Genomic DNA, 15,901 nt, shown 5'->3' with positions numbered 1-15,901 from the left:
TCTCTTTGAGGTACCTTTCCTGGAAAGTGGTGTTCCTAGTGGCCATCTGTTCTATCAGGCGGGTTTCAGAGCTGGCGGCCCTATCCTGCCCAGCTCTGTTCCTCACTTTCCATAAGGATAAGGTGGTGCTCAGACCAGTCCCTCCTTTTCTGCTGAAGGTCGTGTCCTCTTTTCACATTAATGAAGATGTTGTTTTGCCTTCTTTTTGTCCAGCACCGGTGCACCATGTGGAAAAGGCTCTTCACACGTTGGACCCGGTAAGAGCCCTCCGGAGGTACGTGTCGAGGACGCCGCCCTTTCGTCAGACGGACACGCTGTTCGTGCTCCCCGAAGGGCGCAGGAAGGGACTCGCTGCCTGAAAATCGACCATAGCCAGATGGATTCGTTTGACTATTCAGGAGTCCTACCACATTAGAGGCACGCCGATTCCAGCATGGATCAGAGCGCACTCTACTCGGGCAGTGGGCGCCTCTTGGGCGCTTCGGCACCAGGCTTCGACGGAACAGGTTTGCAAGGCAGCAACCTGGTCCAGCCTGCACACATTTACCAAACATTATAATATCCACACTCAGGCCTCGGCTGATGCGAGCCTGGGTAGAAGGATTCTCCAAGCAGCGGTGGCGCACTTTTAAACAAGAGGTGCATGTAGCTTGGATCGGTGAGTCAGTCTCCCACCCAGGGACTGCTTTAGGACGTCCCACAGTATCTGTGTCCCCCAATGAGGCGAAGGAGAAACATGGATTTTTGTGATAAACTCACTGTAAAATCCTTTTCTCCGAGACGCTCATTGGGGGACGCAACACCCACCCTATTAGCCAGTTGGCTCTTGTTTTATTTAATTAATATGCATTTACTTATTTGATATAAGGGTGGTGTTTTTTTGGACATGTTGTACCTGTATTAAGGCTGATTTTGTTGTCCTCCTACTGATTTGGCACCAAACTGAGATCCGCCCACAATAGGGGCGAGGGTGTATACGGCGGAAGAGGAGCTAACCTCTTTTTTTCACTTTGTGTCAGTCTCCTAGCGGCAGAAGCATACACTCACAGTATCTGTGTCCCCCAATGAGCATCTCTGAGAAAAGGATTTTACGGTGAGTTTATCACAAAAATCCATATTTCATCTTTAACATTTTAAAAATTACAAAAAGGAAAATGGGCCAATGCAAAATTTTATACCTACTGGTTAATACCTACTTGCACCCTGTTTTGAAAGTATCATAACTTGTAAATGCTTTCAATTTTTGTTTTGAGTCGTTTTGCATGCACTGCTCTTTTGAGGTTTATGCACAGATTTTCAATTATGTTCAGATCAGGGGAATGTGAGGGCCATTGTAAAACCTTCAGCTTGTGCTTTTTGAAGTCTATTGTGGATTTTGCCGTGTGTTTAGGATCATTATTCATTTGTAGAGGCCATCCTCTTTTCAACTTCAGCTTTTTATAGATGGTGTTATGTTTGCATCAAGAATTTGTTGAAATTTCATTGAATCCATTCTTCCCTCCACCCATGAGATGTTCCCCATGCCATTGGCTGCAACACAACCCCAAAGCATGGTTGATCTACCCAGATGCTTAATGGTTGGTGAAATGTTCTTTTCCTGAAATTCTGTGCCCTTGTTTCTTCACACATAAATTCGTTCAGTGTGGCCAAAGAGTTGTATTATAACCTCATCGGTCCACAGGACTTTTTTACAAAATGCATCAGGCTTGTTTAGATGTTCTTTTGCATAATTCTGACTCTAAGTTTTATGGTGAGGATGAAGGAGAAGTTTTCTTCTGATGACTTTTCAATGAAGGCCATATTTGTGCAGGTGTCTCTGAACAGTAGAACAATGTACCACCACTCCAGAGCCTGCTAAATCTTTCTGAAGGTCTTTTGCAGTCATGCAGGAATTTTTATTTGCCTCTCTAGCAATCCTACAAGCAGCTCTCACTGAAATTTAGCTTTGTCTTCCAGACCTTATCTTGATCTCAACTGTTCTTGTTAACTGCCATTTCTTAATTACATTTTGAACTGAAGAAAGGGCAGCTTGAAAACACTTTTCTATCTTCTTATATTTTTCTCCTTATTTGTGGGCCTCCGCCATTTCCATTTTTAGAGTGCTAGGCAGCTGCTTAGAAGAACACATAGCTGCTGTTTTTTTGCAGAAGGTTAGAGGCTGAGTTTTTATAAAGCTGGGAAATTTGCATCACTGGCCTTTCCTAAAGGCCCCGTCACACACAGCATTCTCGCTAGCGAGATCGCTGATTTTGTGACGCCACAGCGATCTCGCCAGCAAAATCGCTGTGTGTGACGGTGATCAGCGACCGCCCCTCCCCCCCCCGCCGAGTATCGCTAATCGTGCAGCATTGTCCTGGGCCATTTTTTCATCTTTGCTCTCCCGCTAGCCAGTGCGCATCGCTGCGTGTTGCAGCGGGAGCCAACGATCAGCAACACTCCCAACGCTCTAAGCAGGCGCTGGGAGCTGGTCTCTTAAGGTAAATATCGGGTTACTAAGCGGCGCGGGTCACTTAGTTACCCGATGTGTACCTTAGAAACCTGCGTGCTGGCAGCTTCCGGCGCGAGCACGCAGGTTTCTAAGGTACACATCGGGTAAGTATGTGACGCGCGCCACTTAGTAACCTGATATTTACCTTACGAGACCAGCGTCCTCGCTGGTGCTGATCGCTGGTGAAGCTGCCTGTTTGGCAGCTCACCAGCGATCATGTAGCGATGCACCAGCGATCCTGACAAGGTCGTATCGTTGTCGGGATCGCTGGTGCATCTTTATGTTTGACGGGGCCTTAACAATGATAGTGAACAAGCTATAACCACAGCAGGCTAATTAAGGTCTGAAACCTTGGTCAAAGTTATCTGAGCACATAAATCTCCAAGGGTGCCTAAATGTTTGCATTGGCCCATTTTCCTTTTTGTAATTTTTAAAATGTAAGAGATGATTTTTTTTTTTTGTCTAAAATATAATGGAAATGTGTTATCTTTAATTTGATGCCTTTTGGAGATTATTATATCTTCAATTTGCTTAACTGTTCACAATAACAGTAATTTTGACCAGGGGTGCGCAAAATTTCACATGCCACTGTATTTTAAAAAAATGCATTTTAGGAGCTGGACCACCCCTTTAATTTGTCTTTGCTGAAGATGGATTTAGAATCAGATTACAGTTGCCACCTATAGTTGTCAGGTGGTGGGAGTGAGGGGGGTTGTAACTCTGGGGGGCAGAGAAATAAAAAGAACACCGTAATGCTGTTGGTCTCAGTAAGTGTTATGCACAGCTATATGCACAGCTACACTGCTCAGTACTGTTGTAGGATGTATTTCATACTTTTGATGGTGTGCTCTGGTGGAACAGGATCTCCTCTTCTCTGTAGTGTATACGGGAGACCTTATGGCAGCCATACTCTTCCCGCTAGCTCAGTGAACATTGAAAATTAGAACCTGAGAATGAAAAGGTAACATTTTTGTTATATGAATAAATACACAGGTTATCATGAGATAACTGGATACAATTTTTGTTACTTGGAATGACTGGCATCCTTCCTCTTCCCCCTACTACATAGAAAATACATTTTCTGACTCGGATTTCTTATGTTCAAGTTTGCCAACTCTGGATGCCTCCATAATCATTAAAAGAAAATAAAAGACATATGCAATCAGGAAATAAAAATGATTAAAACCTTTTCATCAGTGAAGGTTTTCCCCATTTTGAATGTCATTGACGTATATTTTCTCTTCACAGAAAACTGATGGCTGTAATAAAATGACCTGCACTGGGTGTAAGCTGTACTTTTGCTGGCTCTGTATGAGCACACTGTCTCGAGGAAACCCATACAAACACTACAATGATTCTGCTTCAGAATGCTTTAATCAGTATGTATCCAGCTTGCTTTTAGAAATATGTCAGTTATCAAAAACTGGGGTGGGTCATTTGCCTTAATAAAATCTTGGTGTTCTCATCTATAGTAAACCTTTAAGAGCTAATATTGAGAAATAAGGGTTGTCTCAGGACGGATATTGATGGTATAGTGCTAAATTATATTAACGTCCAATTGGCTGACAGTGTCTTGACCAATGTGATCGTTATTGATTGTTAAATGAAGTTGTATTTTTCAGAATGTATATATGCTCACCCGTGTCACACTGTGGATATCAGTGTTGAGTTTAATAACTCTACTTATGACACAACAGACTTGTCCCAATAGGAACACATGTTCTTGAGGAATTTCATAACTGTAGAACATTTCTGCAGTTTTGGCTTGAGTCTATCCTGTGAACCTGGCCCATTCGTAAGAGGTACAAAGAAGTTTATAGTATATACTGTATATACCTCCCAGGAGATATATAGGGGAATATTATGCAGCGCACACCAGTGGAGCCTGACTGTCCTCACTGACCACAGTCAGGCAGGTTGAGTTCCGTTCAATATTTCAGACCTTATTTCTTATTCTTATAAATCCATGCTAATGCCATCTCCTCATTTTTCTTCTTTGCCCTCAAGTCCAGACACACTGTAACTTTGAACATCACAATGTGCCCTGAATAGAGAAGAGGCATCTTAATAGGGGATGTATTCCTAGTTAACTCTTTAAAGAGATTTTTCCTCCTTTCACCATTGTGCACACCATCGGCGTGCCCATGTTAAAAGTAATATAACCAGTACTACTCTCTTTCCTCTGCTTCAATGCCGGATCTCTGCCAATGTTTGGTAGCATTTGTTTAAAGACTGAAGTGGTGATGAGATGTCTGTAGCAAATGTGACTGCTGCAGCCAATCACTGAGCTCAACGGTTTGTGCTGAGTAAACCGGAATCGGCGCTGATCACAGTGGCTGCAATCACATGTGCTACAGAGATGACGTCACCTCTGCAGCTCAGTGGAGAGCTGGCACTGGAGCAGTAGATGGTGAGTAATGCTGCACTTTAGGAGGGGAAAACCCCTTTAATGACCAGCTAATTTTTGTTTTGGTTCTTTTCTGGCTCTCAGTAGCCATAACTTTTTATTTTTTTTTTTAGCTGAGTGGCTGTATAAGTTCTCGTTTTATGTGAGAGAAATTTGTTTTTTGTCTTTTTTTTTTTTTTACTCAAATATGGAAAATCTCAATTTTTTTTCCTTTTTGGATCTTTTTACTGTTGACATGTCACACTAAATATGCTGAAATATTGAATTTTACAGTCCTGTGAATACATATTAATGTATACATATAATATTGTATATATAATATTGCATAATTTGGCACCGATGAAATCAGAAAAGATCTGTGCCGGACTTTTTTTTCTCCTTTATTGTGTGTATTTTCTATTATAATTGGGGCATCCTATTAAAGGGAAAACAGCCGTTGAGTAAGGAGTCACTGGCAGAGATGATCGGAGTCTGCCATATCAGATTGTAACCTGCAATCATGTGATCACCGAAGGCATCGGCTTTGCAGGTGCTTGGCGTCTGTGTATTCAGTACATAATGCTCATTAAGTCTTTTGTGCCTGCGGAAAAAAGAAAGTAATACGCCACTTCTGTCTTCTAAAGCAAGAGCAGAGCAAAGAGACGTTAGCTTTGCATATCCGGAGTGCAGATGCTGTAGGCAAAACGGATCAGACTGGAATTGTGGTGCGCAGCATGAGCTCAGTAGGTCACTGACGTGTTCATGTTTCACAGTGCTACAATAAGGATAGGAAGAGATGTCAGGGAGCGTGTGGTGGCAGTGCGGGACATTCGTAAAACTATCCATTATGTGGGGCAGAAATCCAAGTCCGGGACTTTCCCATTGTATCTGGGATGGTTGGGATCTATTTATATCGGGTGGGAAACCTCAGACCCCTGACCAGTTTCCCGGCGACCGCAGTGCTTGGGCCGGCAGCTGTATTTTGGGTGGCATAAATATTCAAATGGCCCTTGGCAGAAAAAAAAGATTCCCCACCCATGATCTCTATAATATTTTGCAAATTAATCTACCCCGAGAAAAGTGATTGTACAGACTACCTCTACAAAATATTAACAAGTTTCTGTGTTTATTCATGTGCAGGCTGTTCTTGGGTCTGGAAATAGACGACGGTGTTTTTGATGACAACTTAGAAGACTGATGTGTGGCTTTGTAGCAAGGGTTCCTGCATGATGTTTCCTAAACATTTTCTCTCCAGTTTACCGTTGAGCATTACAAGCAATGCACTGATTCTTTGTATTGACACACAGAGCACATCGATATTATGCAGCCAAGCAAGAATATTTGCTAAAGTCTAGTTATTCGCTCAAGTACTGTTTTTTAACTTTTCACTTTTACAAAACCTCTGGCATGTCACACACATTACTGAGGGGCTCAATAAAAGTTTGTAGATTCCATCTTCAATGTCAGGAGAGAGCATAGTGTGGCACAGTGATTCTGTTTTGTTTTAACATTTCTTGGGGTTTCCGGACCCAAATGACCACCAATCAAACTAACATTTCTATATCATATCTGAAGTTTTGTAAAAGTGCAGATACACTTAAACATCTAATAAAGCTTAAATATACTGCCTTAAGTATAATTATCACTGTCAATGTGATTTCATTTGCCAAAAATAAAATTTTCTGTTCTCACTTTCGGAAATATTGGTAATTTTTGCCTCTGCTTGATGTTGGATGTCACAAAGACAAACATTGCAGAAATGATATTTTCAATAGCTAACTGTAATACTCCAACGTAATGTAGCAGTTCTTTGGTCCAATCACTGAGGATTTTGTACAGAGATATTGCACATACATCATTAAACATATCTCTAGTCATCCAATTAAAAACATTCTAATCTAAAATAGTACAGTTATCGTTTTTCCACAGCTTGCTTCCTTACCTTGCAAAAATCTTATTATGTTGCTCCTTTGCTTAAATACTATGCCTGAATACTGGAAAACTATTTTGTGAGGAATGACTTAATGCATTGAGTAACATGCAATGATTGGAGGTATACATAAGCATACTTAGCATCAAAATGATCAGCCTGGAAATGGGAAAAAAACAAGACTTTTTTCTATCTATACAGTCCATGACATGGTGCTCCAGTATACCCAGTGTCTTAAAGGGAATCTGTCACCCCATTTTTGCCTCCGCCATCAGGGGCTTATCTACAGCATTCTGTAATGCTGTAGATAAGCCCCCGATGAAACCTGAAAGATAAGAAAAACACGTTAGATTATACTCACCGGGGAGGGGGGCAGTGGGTGTCGCGGTCCGGTCCGGCACCTCCCATCTTCATACGATGTCCTCCTCCTTGCTTCTCCCTCGGCTCCTGCGCACACGTACTTTATCTGCCCTGTTGAGTACAGCAGTGCGCTGGCGCCAGGAAAGGTCAGAGAGGAGGGAGCTGAGGGAGAAGCAAGAAGGAGGACGGCATTGTATGAAGATGGGAGGCGCCGGACAGGACGGCGACACCCATCGGACCGGACCGAACGCCATGGTGTGTATAATTATCATTGAGGTTTCATCGGGGGGCTTATCTATAGCATTACAGAATGCTGTAGATAAGCTCCTGATGGCGGTGTCGGCAGCTGATAGGGCTAAAATGGGGTGACAGATTCCCTTTAAAGTGCCATGTGTAATATGGAAAATATTTGGTAGTAGGGAAAGTACTCTTATTTTTGTTTGTTACTAAAGCTATTTATTTATCTTTTTGTTATATATTATTGCAGCTGTAATATAAAAATATCTTGAACCTAGGTGTGTTAATTCAAGATTTTAATCTAGAATTGAAAAATAATGGTGATACAGTTTAAATGAGTTGTCTGGTCATTTTAAATAATTACAGTAGGTGTCGGCTATAGCATGTTGACAGTTCGTACTGTAGTGTCAGCATTCTGGTCCAAGCCTAAATACTATCCTCATTCTGAAATTTGGAGATCGATCCAGTCACATGACAACTAGTCTTTGCATATGCAGAGATTATTAGTATTGTCAAAACTGACATCATTCCAAGTCTTGGACAGATCCTTCTGGAAGGGATTCCCTCACTTGCGCGTGTGTCTGATCAGTGTCTGTCCTCACGGCAAGTGTTAAGCTTATCCTAGTGTGGAGACACCTTGGTACAAGTAAGGCTTACAGGCCCTTGTTGCACCACTGTGTGAAAAAAAAACTTATTGGAGCATCCTATCCAGTAATAAAAAAATACTAAATCTAGTATTTTGAATGACATCCATGAGTTTTAAGGACAGCACAAAGTCTTCTAGGGATAACAAAGTGAAAAAAGAAGTATGCAGATGCCTGGGGAACACCATATAAAATAATCTTTATTATGAACAACAAAGGGGAACAAGACATGCACTTATAAATAATTAAAAAAAAAACTAGGCTATGACTAACTAACTGAGGAAGCGGTTGTCACCGTGAAATGCGCATTGGGGTTCTTCCTGCACGGCAGCATGCTCTCTGGCTGATATGATGGGTAGGACATGAAATTTACTATGTATATATTGGACATGTGTGCAATATTCTGGTGGACTGCTTATCTCTTGGTACTATATAGGAGTTTTATACTCCTCTTACAATAATGTCCTAGGACATCATAGAGATTTTCTTTGCCTTCCCCCCTATATACATATTTATATGTTATGCCTTCATCTTTATGAAGTGACTATCCATATATATTTACTTGCTGTCGCCATTGATGCTGTTATACAGGATTTTTTCTTGTTCCTGGCTACTTTTGATACTGTGTATGTACTTCAATTTTAAAACGTCCCCTTCTGCTCCCATTTTTTGCCTTTCAAATAAAATATGTTTATTTGCATGTAGTTTTGGACTCAGTTTCCTCCATTTTTTCGGATAACACCTGGTCCAAGCATGTTCACTCATCACTAGTGCCAAAACTTCCGGCTATGATGTATATAACATAGGATACAGTGACTCTGCTGGATGTATATACAGTATATATCATAAGATACACAGACTTTGTTGGCTATATTTATCACACAGGATATGTGTACATAATATATACACAGCACTATACTATACACACACAGATCCACTCTGTATGCAAATAGTATTTACAGAGCTCCATACTATATACTGTAATATAGGATATAGTGTGGACCTGTACTGTTTATACAATATGGTTCTATGTATGAAGAAACAAAATAATCTGACACAGTTATACTCACCCACAGATGCCGGCTGACGCTTCTTTCGCCAAAGGCAAAACATTCAAATGATGACCCAGCTGTGCTCTCGTTTAAATAGATAAACGTGTGCACAGCTATTGTAGTTGCCAGAGTAGGTTCCCACACCATTAGCATATATTAAGAAACTCGGTACTCAAGTTAAGTGATCAAATGATAATTTAATGTTGTCCACACTCGTAGTAAACAAAACGTTTCGGCCTTACATCAGACCTTCATCAGTTTACAGATAATACTTATTAGGTCAGGTGGACCAATATATTTGGTTGAAGATCACTAGATCATTTAACTTTCCGTGACAGGAAAAAAAGAGTAAGGATTGTCAGACCTGTGCACATGTAGGGTTCACCCCTTTACCCTCAAGGGTGGTTTGCACGTTCATGACCGGGCCAATTTTTACAATTCTGACCACTGTCCCTTTATGAGGTAATAACTCTGGAACGCTTCCATGGATCCCGGTGATTGACATTGTTTTCTCGTGACATATTGTACTTCATGTTAGTGGTAAAATTTCATTCATATAACTTGCATTTATTTGTGAAAAAAATGGACATTTGGCGAAAATGTTGAAAATTTCGCAATTTTCCAACGTTGAATTTTTATGCCCTTAAATCACAGAGATATGGCACACAAAAAACTTAATAAGTAACATTTCACATATGTTTACTTTACATCAGCAGTTCAGCACAATTTGGGAACCAAAATTTAGTTTTTGTTAGGAAGTTATAAAGGTTAAAAGTTGACCAGCGATTTCTCATTTTTACAACACCATTTTATTTTTAGGGACCACATCACATTGGAAGTCACTTTGAGGGGTCTTTATGATAGAAAATACCCAAAAGTGATGCCATTCTAAATACTGCACCCCTCAAGGTGCTCAAAACCAGGTTAAAGAAGTTTATTAACCCTTCAGGTACTTCACTGGAATTTTTTGAATGTTTAAAAAAAAATGAACATCTAACTTTTTTCACAAAAAAAATGACTTCAGGTCCAATTTTTTTTATTTTACCAAGGGTTAGGGCTAGGGAAAGGACTAGGGTTAGGGCTGAGATTAGGGTTAGGGGTGTGTTGGGGTTAGGGTTGGAGTTAGAATTGGGGGGGTTTCCACTGTTTTGGCACATCAGGGGCTTTCCAAACGCGACATGGCGTCCGATCTTAATTCCAGCCAAAAACGTCAAATGGCGCTGCTTCCCTTCCGAGCTCTGCCATGCGCCCAAATAGTGGTTTATCCCCACATGTGGGATATCAGCGTACTCAGGACAAATTGCACAATAACTTTGTGGTTCTGTTACCCTTGGGAAAATAAAAATTGGGGGTGAAACATGGATTTTTGTGAGTACTCACTGTAAAATCCTTTTCTCCGAGACGCTCATTGGGGGACACAGACTGTGGGTGTATGCAACTGCCGTCTGTACTAAATACTGCACCCCTCAAGGTGCTCAAAACCAGATTAAAGAAGTTTATTAACTCTTCAGGTACTTCACTGGAATTTTTTGAATGTTTAAAAAAAAAAAATGAACATCTAACTTTTTTCACAAAAAAAATGACTTCAGGTCCATTTTTTTTTATTTTACCAAGGGTAACAGGAGAAATTGGACTGCAAAAGTTATTGTGCAATTTGTCCTGAGTATGCTGATACCTGATATGTGGGGGGAACCACTGTTTCGGCACAGGGCAGAGCTCAGAAGGGCACTATTTGACTTTTTTGGCTGGAATTGAGATAGGGCGCCATGTCACGTTTGGAAAGCCCCTGATGTGCCAAAACAGTGGAAACCCCCCATAATTGACACCATTTTGGAAACTAGACCCCCGCAAGGAACTTATCTAGATGTGTGGTGAGAACTTTGAACCCCCAAAGGCTTCACAGACGTTTACAATGTACAGCCATAAAATAAAAAAATATTTTTTTACACAAAAATGATCTTTTCTCCTTCGTCTCATTGGGGGGCACAGAGACTGTGGGTGTATGCTACTGCCGTCTGGAGGCTGACACTAGGTATACAAAAAACAAGTTAGCTCCTCCTCCGCCACATACACCCTCGCCCCGGTACCGGGCGGAAACCAGTTTTTTGCTTAGTGTCTTTGGAGGCACACGCAGTCTGGAGTTCTCCAGACTATTATTTTTTTTTTTTTTTTTCTATTTATTCCTTTTCGGTTCTCTCGCTATGAAGAGGAGACAGGGGCGACGGATCCTATAGAAAGGGTCCGATCTCCCCAAACCAACAACGGGCGAGCACGTGTTGAGCATCGCTCCGCGTATCCTTTCCCGCACCGAGGGACATCTCTGGGACTTTTCCCCAGACATCTATTTTTTCCGTGTTTGTTATTTTATGAAGATAAGACAGGGGCAACGCATCCTATTGAAAGGATCCGATTTCCCCAAACCAGCAACGGGCGACCACGTGCGAGTGTTCCTCCACGTTTCCTCTCCCGCGACGTGGGACATTATGCCAGACTTAGCCCTGTCCACCCCTAGGTATGGTAACCATGGGCTTGCACAGTGGCACAAGACTAGTCTGTGCGCCCACACTGCTCCACCAACGCTAGACGGCGGTGCTGCATGGCGGCAGACGGTCCCTCTCCTCGCCCCTGCAGGGCAGACGGAGCTAGGGTGCCTGCACCGTCCAGAGAGCAAATACCCCGGTAGGTATGCAGCTGGGGAGGGCTCTGGGCAGCGAGTAGGAGCTAGGAATCCCCTCGACCATCCTCCCTCCCTCCCCCCCGCCCTTCGCCTCAGAGTACCTGCAGCCGGGGTAGTAGGTCCCCGCGGGCCTGTGCGCCGTCGGGGGGTGAGTGTTGAGCCGGTTGGTAGGCCGCGGTTTCGGCCTGGGCGCCGGTGGAGGGTCCCGCCCCCGGACACGGCGTCCTATTGGGCGCCGCCGCACGGCGTCACTGTCAGCGCCGCCTCCGGGTGCGGTGTCCTATCTGGCGCCGCCTCCCGGCGCAGCGGCCCAGGCCTAGGGCGGGCGCTGGTTTAAATCAAGGCCCCGGCTTCAGAGCAGGGTAGGCCGCATCTGGAAACAGACGCGGGCGACCTACCCAGAGGCAAGGAGTCACGCTGGAAGGGGGGCACACAGAAGCAGGGTAAGTGCGACCCCGTCTTGGAACTGCGCGGGTACATTTAAGGGTTACCCTCCTCCTCCTCCTTTCCCCTTTAACTTGTGATAGGAGTAAGCGGCATTATGTCTGGAAAAGGGAAAACGCACATGTTCCTTTATGCCGCATGCGTTTCCTGTGGGGTTATGTTCCCACGAGCACAGACTATCAAATTGTGTGAAGCCTGCAACTCTGAACGCGCCCAGGAGCCCTCCCCTGCGACAGAGCCCAGGGGTCTGGATCCCCCGGAATGGTCGTTATCACTGTCTCGGTCCATGGTTTCACTTATGAAGGCGATTGAGACCCTTCAGGCCCCGGATAGGGGTAGAGACGACTGCTCGCTTGTTTGGGAGGGGTCGTCCACCTCACAGGAGCCTCCGGCCTGCAGGGGCCGCACACTCTCTAGGCAGACGCACAGGAAAAGAACCCATACTGTGTCTCCAGGCCCCTCCGGTGCTCAGCATCCACGAGTGTGGCATCACGCTCACCGTCACCTTTTTCCGGGAGAGAGCAGAGTTCAGGTGACGACGTAGAAGAATCCTTGAACCTGGATATACCGGGGTGTCGGGAGACGGTAGACAGTCTTATTGAAGCTGTCAATCAGACTCTGGGGATTGAGGATGATGTCTCCCCAGCTGCAGGTCATAAGGTGTCTTTTAAAAAGGCCAGGAGACCACATAGAGCGTTTAGCACCCATCCTGAGTTCGAGGACATTGTGCAGCTGCACAGGGAACGTCCAGATAAGCGTTTTCCGGACAAAAAACGCTAGAAGCGAGTTATCTGTTCGCATCAGAACTCTGTAAAAAATGGGCGGAATCCCCGGTAGTGGATCCCCCAGTGTCTCGCCTAGCCTCAAGATCCCTGTTGTCAGTTCCCAGTGGTTCTGCCATTAAGGACCCCACGGATCGGCTCATAGAGGGGTTAGCCCGTTCGGTGTATGAGGAATCAGGATCAGCACTCTTTCCTTTTGCAGCGACATGGGTAGCCAAGGCCATGATGTCATGGTCGGATTCTTTAAACAAGATCCTGCAGGATAGAGAATTGCCGACAGAAGTAGGCGAGATAGCAAGTCAGATCGCAATGGCAGGGGACTATTTAATTAGTGCATCTTTAGATGCGGCTAATGGTGCAGCACTAGCGGCGGCAAACGCAATCGCCATTAGGAGAGCCTTATAGTTAAGGCTCTGGCGGGCTGATTCAATCTCTAAAAAATCGTTGACTTCTCTGCCCTTTCAGGGGGACCGGTTATTTGGGTAGAAATTGGATAAGCTTATTTCAGACGCCACGGGGGGAAAAAGCAGCTTTCTTCCACAACAGAGGAGTAAAGTGCCGTTTCATCAACCGCAGGCGCGCTTTCGAGCATTTCGTACCCCAGGGTGGATGGCAGCGGCCGGTACCTCCGTCCCAGCTCGCTATGGCCAAGACAAAGAGCGTCAGGTTACGTACAAGGCCAACCCCTTGGGCAGGATGCGGGGCCGGTCGCCCAGATCAAGGGGGGCCAGGTCTCAGAAGACCTCAACAAAATGACTCTAAACATCCAGTACCCGGGGACAGCAGGGTATGCGGACGGCTGCTCAGGTTCTGCCACGTCTGGGTCGCAGTGGCGCGCGACGCATGGGTGGCAGAATTAGTGTCTTCCGGGTACAAAATAGAATTCATCAGGGATCCGCCAAAACGATTTTTTCTTTGTCAGCTTCCCAAGACGGAAGTTCGGGCACAGGCTTTGCTAGAGGCCATCGAGGTGCTGCTGCGCAACAAGGTCATTGTCCCCGTACCAGAGGGCGAAAAAACCCGGGGTTTTTATTCCAACCTGTTCGCGGTACCCAAGAAGGATGGAACAGTAAGGCCGGTTCTGGACTTAAAGCTCCTGAACAGGTTCATCAGGGTCAGGCATTTCCGCATGGAATCTCTCCGGTCGGTCAAATCGTCCATGGAGCAGGGAGAATATTTGGCCTCCATCAATATCCAGGATGCCTTACCTGCACATCCCTATTTTTCCCCCGCATCAAAAATTCCTGCGGTTCGCAATCGATGGGCGACATTTCCAGTTTGTAGCCCTACCTTTCGGGTTGGCCACGGCCCCCAGGATATTCACGAAAGTGATGGCGGTCGTTATGGCCACTCTACATTCTCGGGGCATAGTGGTTTTGCCGTACCTGGACGACCTCCTGGTAAAGGGCCCGTCCTTTCGAGCTTGCGAGGAGAATATCAGCATCACTCTGGATACCTTAGCTCACCTAGGATGGTTGGTCAACGGGAAGAAATCATCCCTTACTCCAGCCCAGAGGATTCTGTTTCTAGGGATGATTTTCGATACTTCCCGAGGGTTGGTGATTCTACCTCAGGACAAGGCTCGGGCACTTCGGCAGGGAGTTCGAACCCTTCAACAGCCGGGGCCCCACACTATCAGGTTTGGGTTCTAGGGAAGATGGTGGCGGCGATGGAAGCAGTTCCGTTTGTGCAATTTCATCTCCGTCCCCTGCAGCATGCTCTCTTAGCGACATGGGACAAAAGTCCGTTCTTGCTCGATCATCAGTGCAGGTTGTCATCTCAGGTCCGAAGGGCGCTTCAATGGTGGACGCGCGACTCCTCTCTCCGTCAGGGGAGGCCCTTTCCCCCGGATCAGTGGTTAGTGATCACGACCGATGCAAGTCTTTTCGGTTGGGGGGCAATCTTCCGCCACCACACGGCCCAGGGGCAATGGTCGCCTCAAGAGGCGCGTCTCCCTATCAACTTGTTGGAGATTCGAGCAGTGCGGTTGGCACTGCACCAGTTTCAGCACTTGCTGGCAGGGCGCCCGGTCCGGATTGTCAGACAACGCCACGGCAGTAGCATACGTGAATCACCAGGGAGGCACGCGCAGCAGGGCAACCATGCGCGAGATAGAGCATGTACTCCGCTGGGCCGAGAGGAACCACTCGATGATCTCAGCAGTTCACATACCAGGCGTGGAAAATTGGGCAGCAGATTTCCTAAGCCGGCAGGGGATCGCGGCCGGGGAATGGTCTCTGCACCCCAATGTCTTTCAGCAAATTTGCCAGAGGTGGGGGACTACGGACGTGGACCTGATGGCCTCCAGGGAAAAAGGCCAAGGTGGGCGTGTTTGTCGCCCGGTCTCGGGACCCGCGAGCGATCGCAGTAGATGCGCTGGTCCTGCCATGGAACGTTTCGGCTCCCGTATTTGTTTCCCCCGCTGCCACTTCTCCCGAGGGTCATCAGAAAGATCAAGATCGAGGGGGTTCCGGCTATTCTGCTGGCCCCAGATTGGCCCCGTCGGGCATGGTATGCGGATCTGGTGCAGCTCCTCGCAGACGTACCCTGGCGGCTACCAGAACGTCCAGACTTGCTGTCTCAGGGGCCGATCTGCCACCCGAACTTAGGGGCCCTGTGTTTGACGGCGTGGCCGTTGAATCTTGGGTTCTGACCCAGGCGGGGTTCGGTCGTGATGTGGTGACTACAATGGTTAGCACCCGGAAACCGGCCTCGGCGAGAATCTATCATAACACTTGGAGGGTTTTCTTTCAGTGGTGTCGAGAACACGAAGTGGCGCCATTATCCTTCTCGGTCCCCAACATCCTGGCCTTTCTCCAGTCCGGCCTAGACGCTGGGTTGGCTCCGAGTTCCCTTAAGAGGCAGATATCGGCCTTGTCGGTCCTTTTTCAGCGGAAGATC

General features: G+C 45.7%; 1 protein-coding gene across 6 annotated transcripts in view; it reads left to right on the top strand.

The window, feature by feature from the left end:
- LOC141046529 (E3 ubiquitin-protein ligase RNF14-like) overlaps positions 1-15,901 on the top strand; it is a 175,849-nt gene that overhangs the window by 65,919 nt on the left and 94,029 nt on the right. For 5 of the 6 annotated variants that reach the window (XM_073543530.1, XM_073541362.1, XM_073544268.1 and 2 more), the window contains one exon: positions 3,737-3,867. In XM_073543530.1, the coding sequence (XP_073399631.1) occupies positions 3,737-3,867 (131 nt within the window). Of the gene's footprint in view, positions 1-3,736; positions 3,868-6,014; positions 6,576-15,901 lie in introns of those variants that run through there. The other variant, XM_073545056.1, reaches the window with a different exon arrangement.

This window comes from Dendrobates tinctorius, unplaced genomic scaffold, assembly GCF_039654945.1.
Source record: "Dendrobates tinctorius isolate UK_male_01 unplaced genomic scaffold, ASM3965494v1 ptg000001l, whole genome shotgun sequence".
Classification (NCBI taxonomy): domain Eukaryota; kingdom Metazoa; phylum Chordata; class Amphibia; order Anura; family Dendrobatidae; genus Dendrobates; species Dendrobates tinctorius.
The sequence above is the reverse complement of the archived record's forward strand: the minus strand, read 5'-3'. Positions and strand labels throughout refer to the sequence as shown.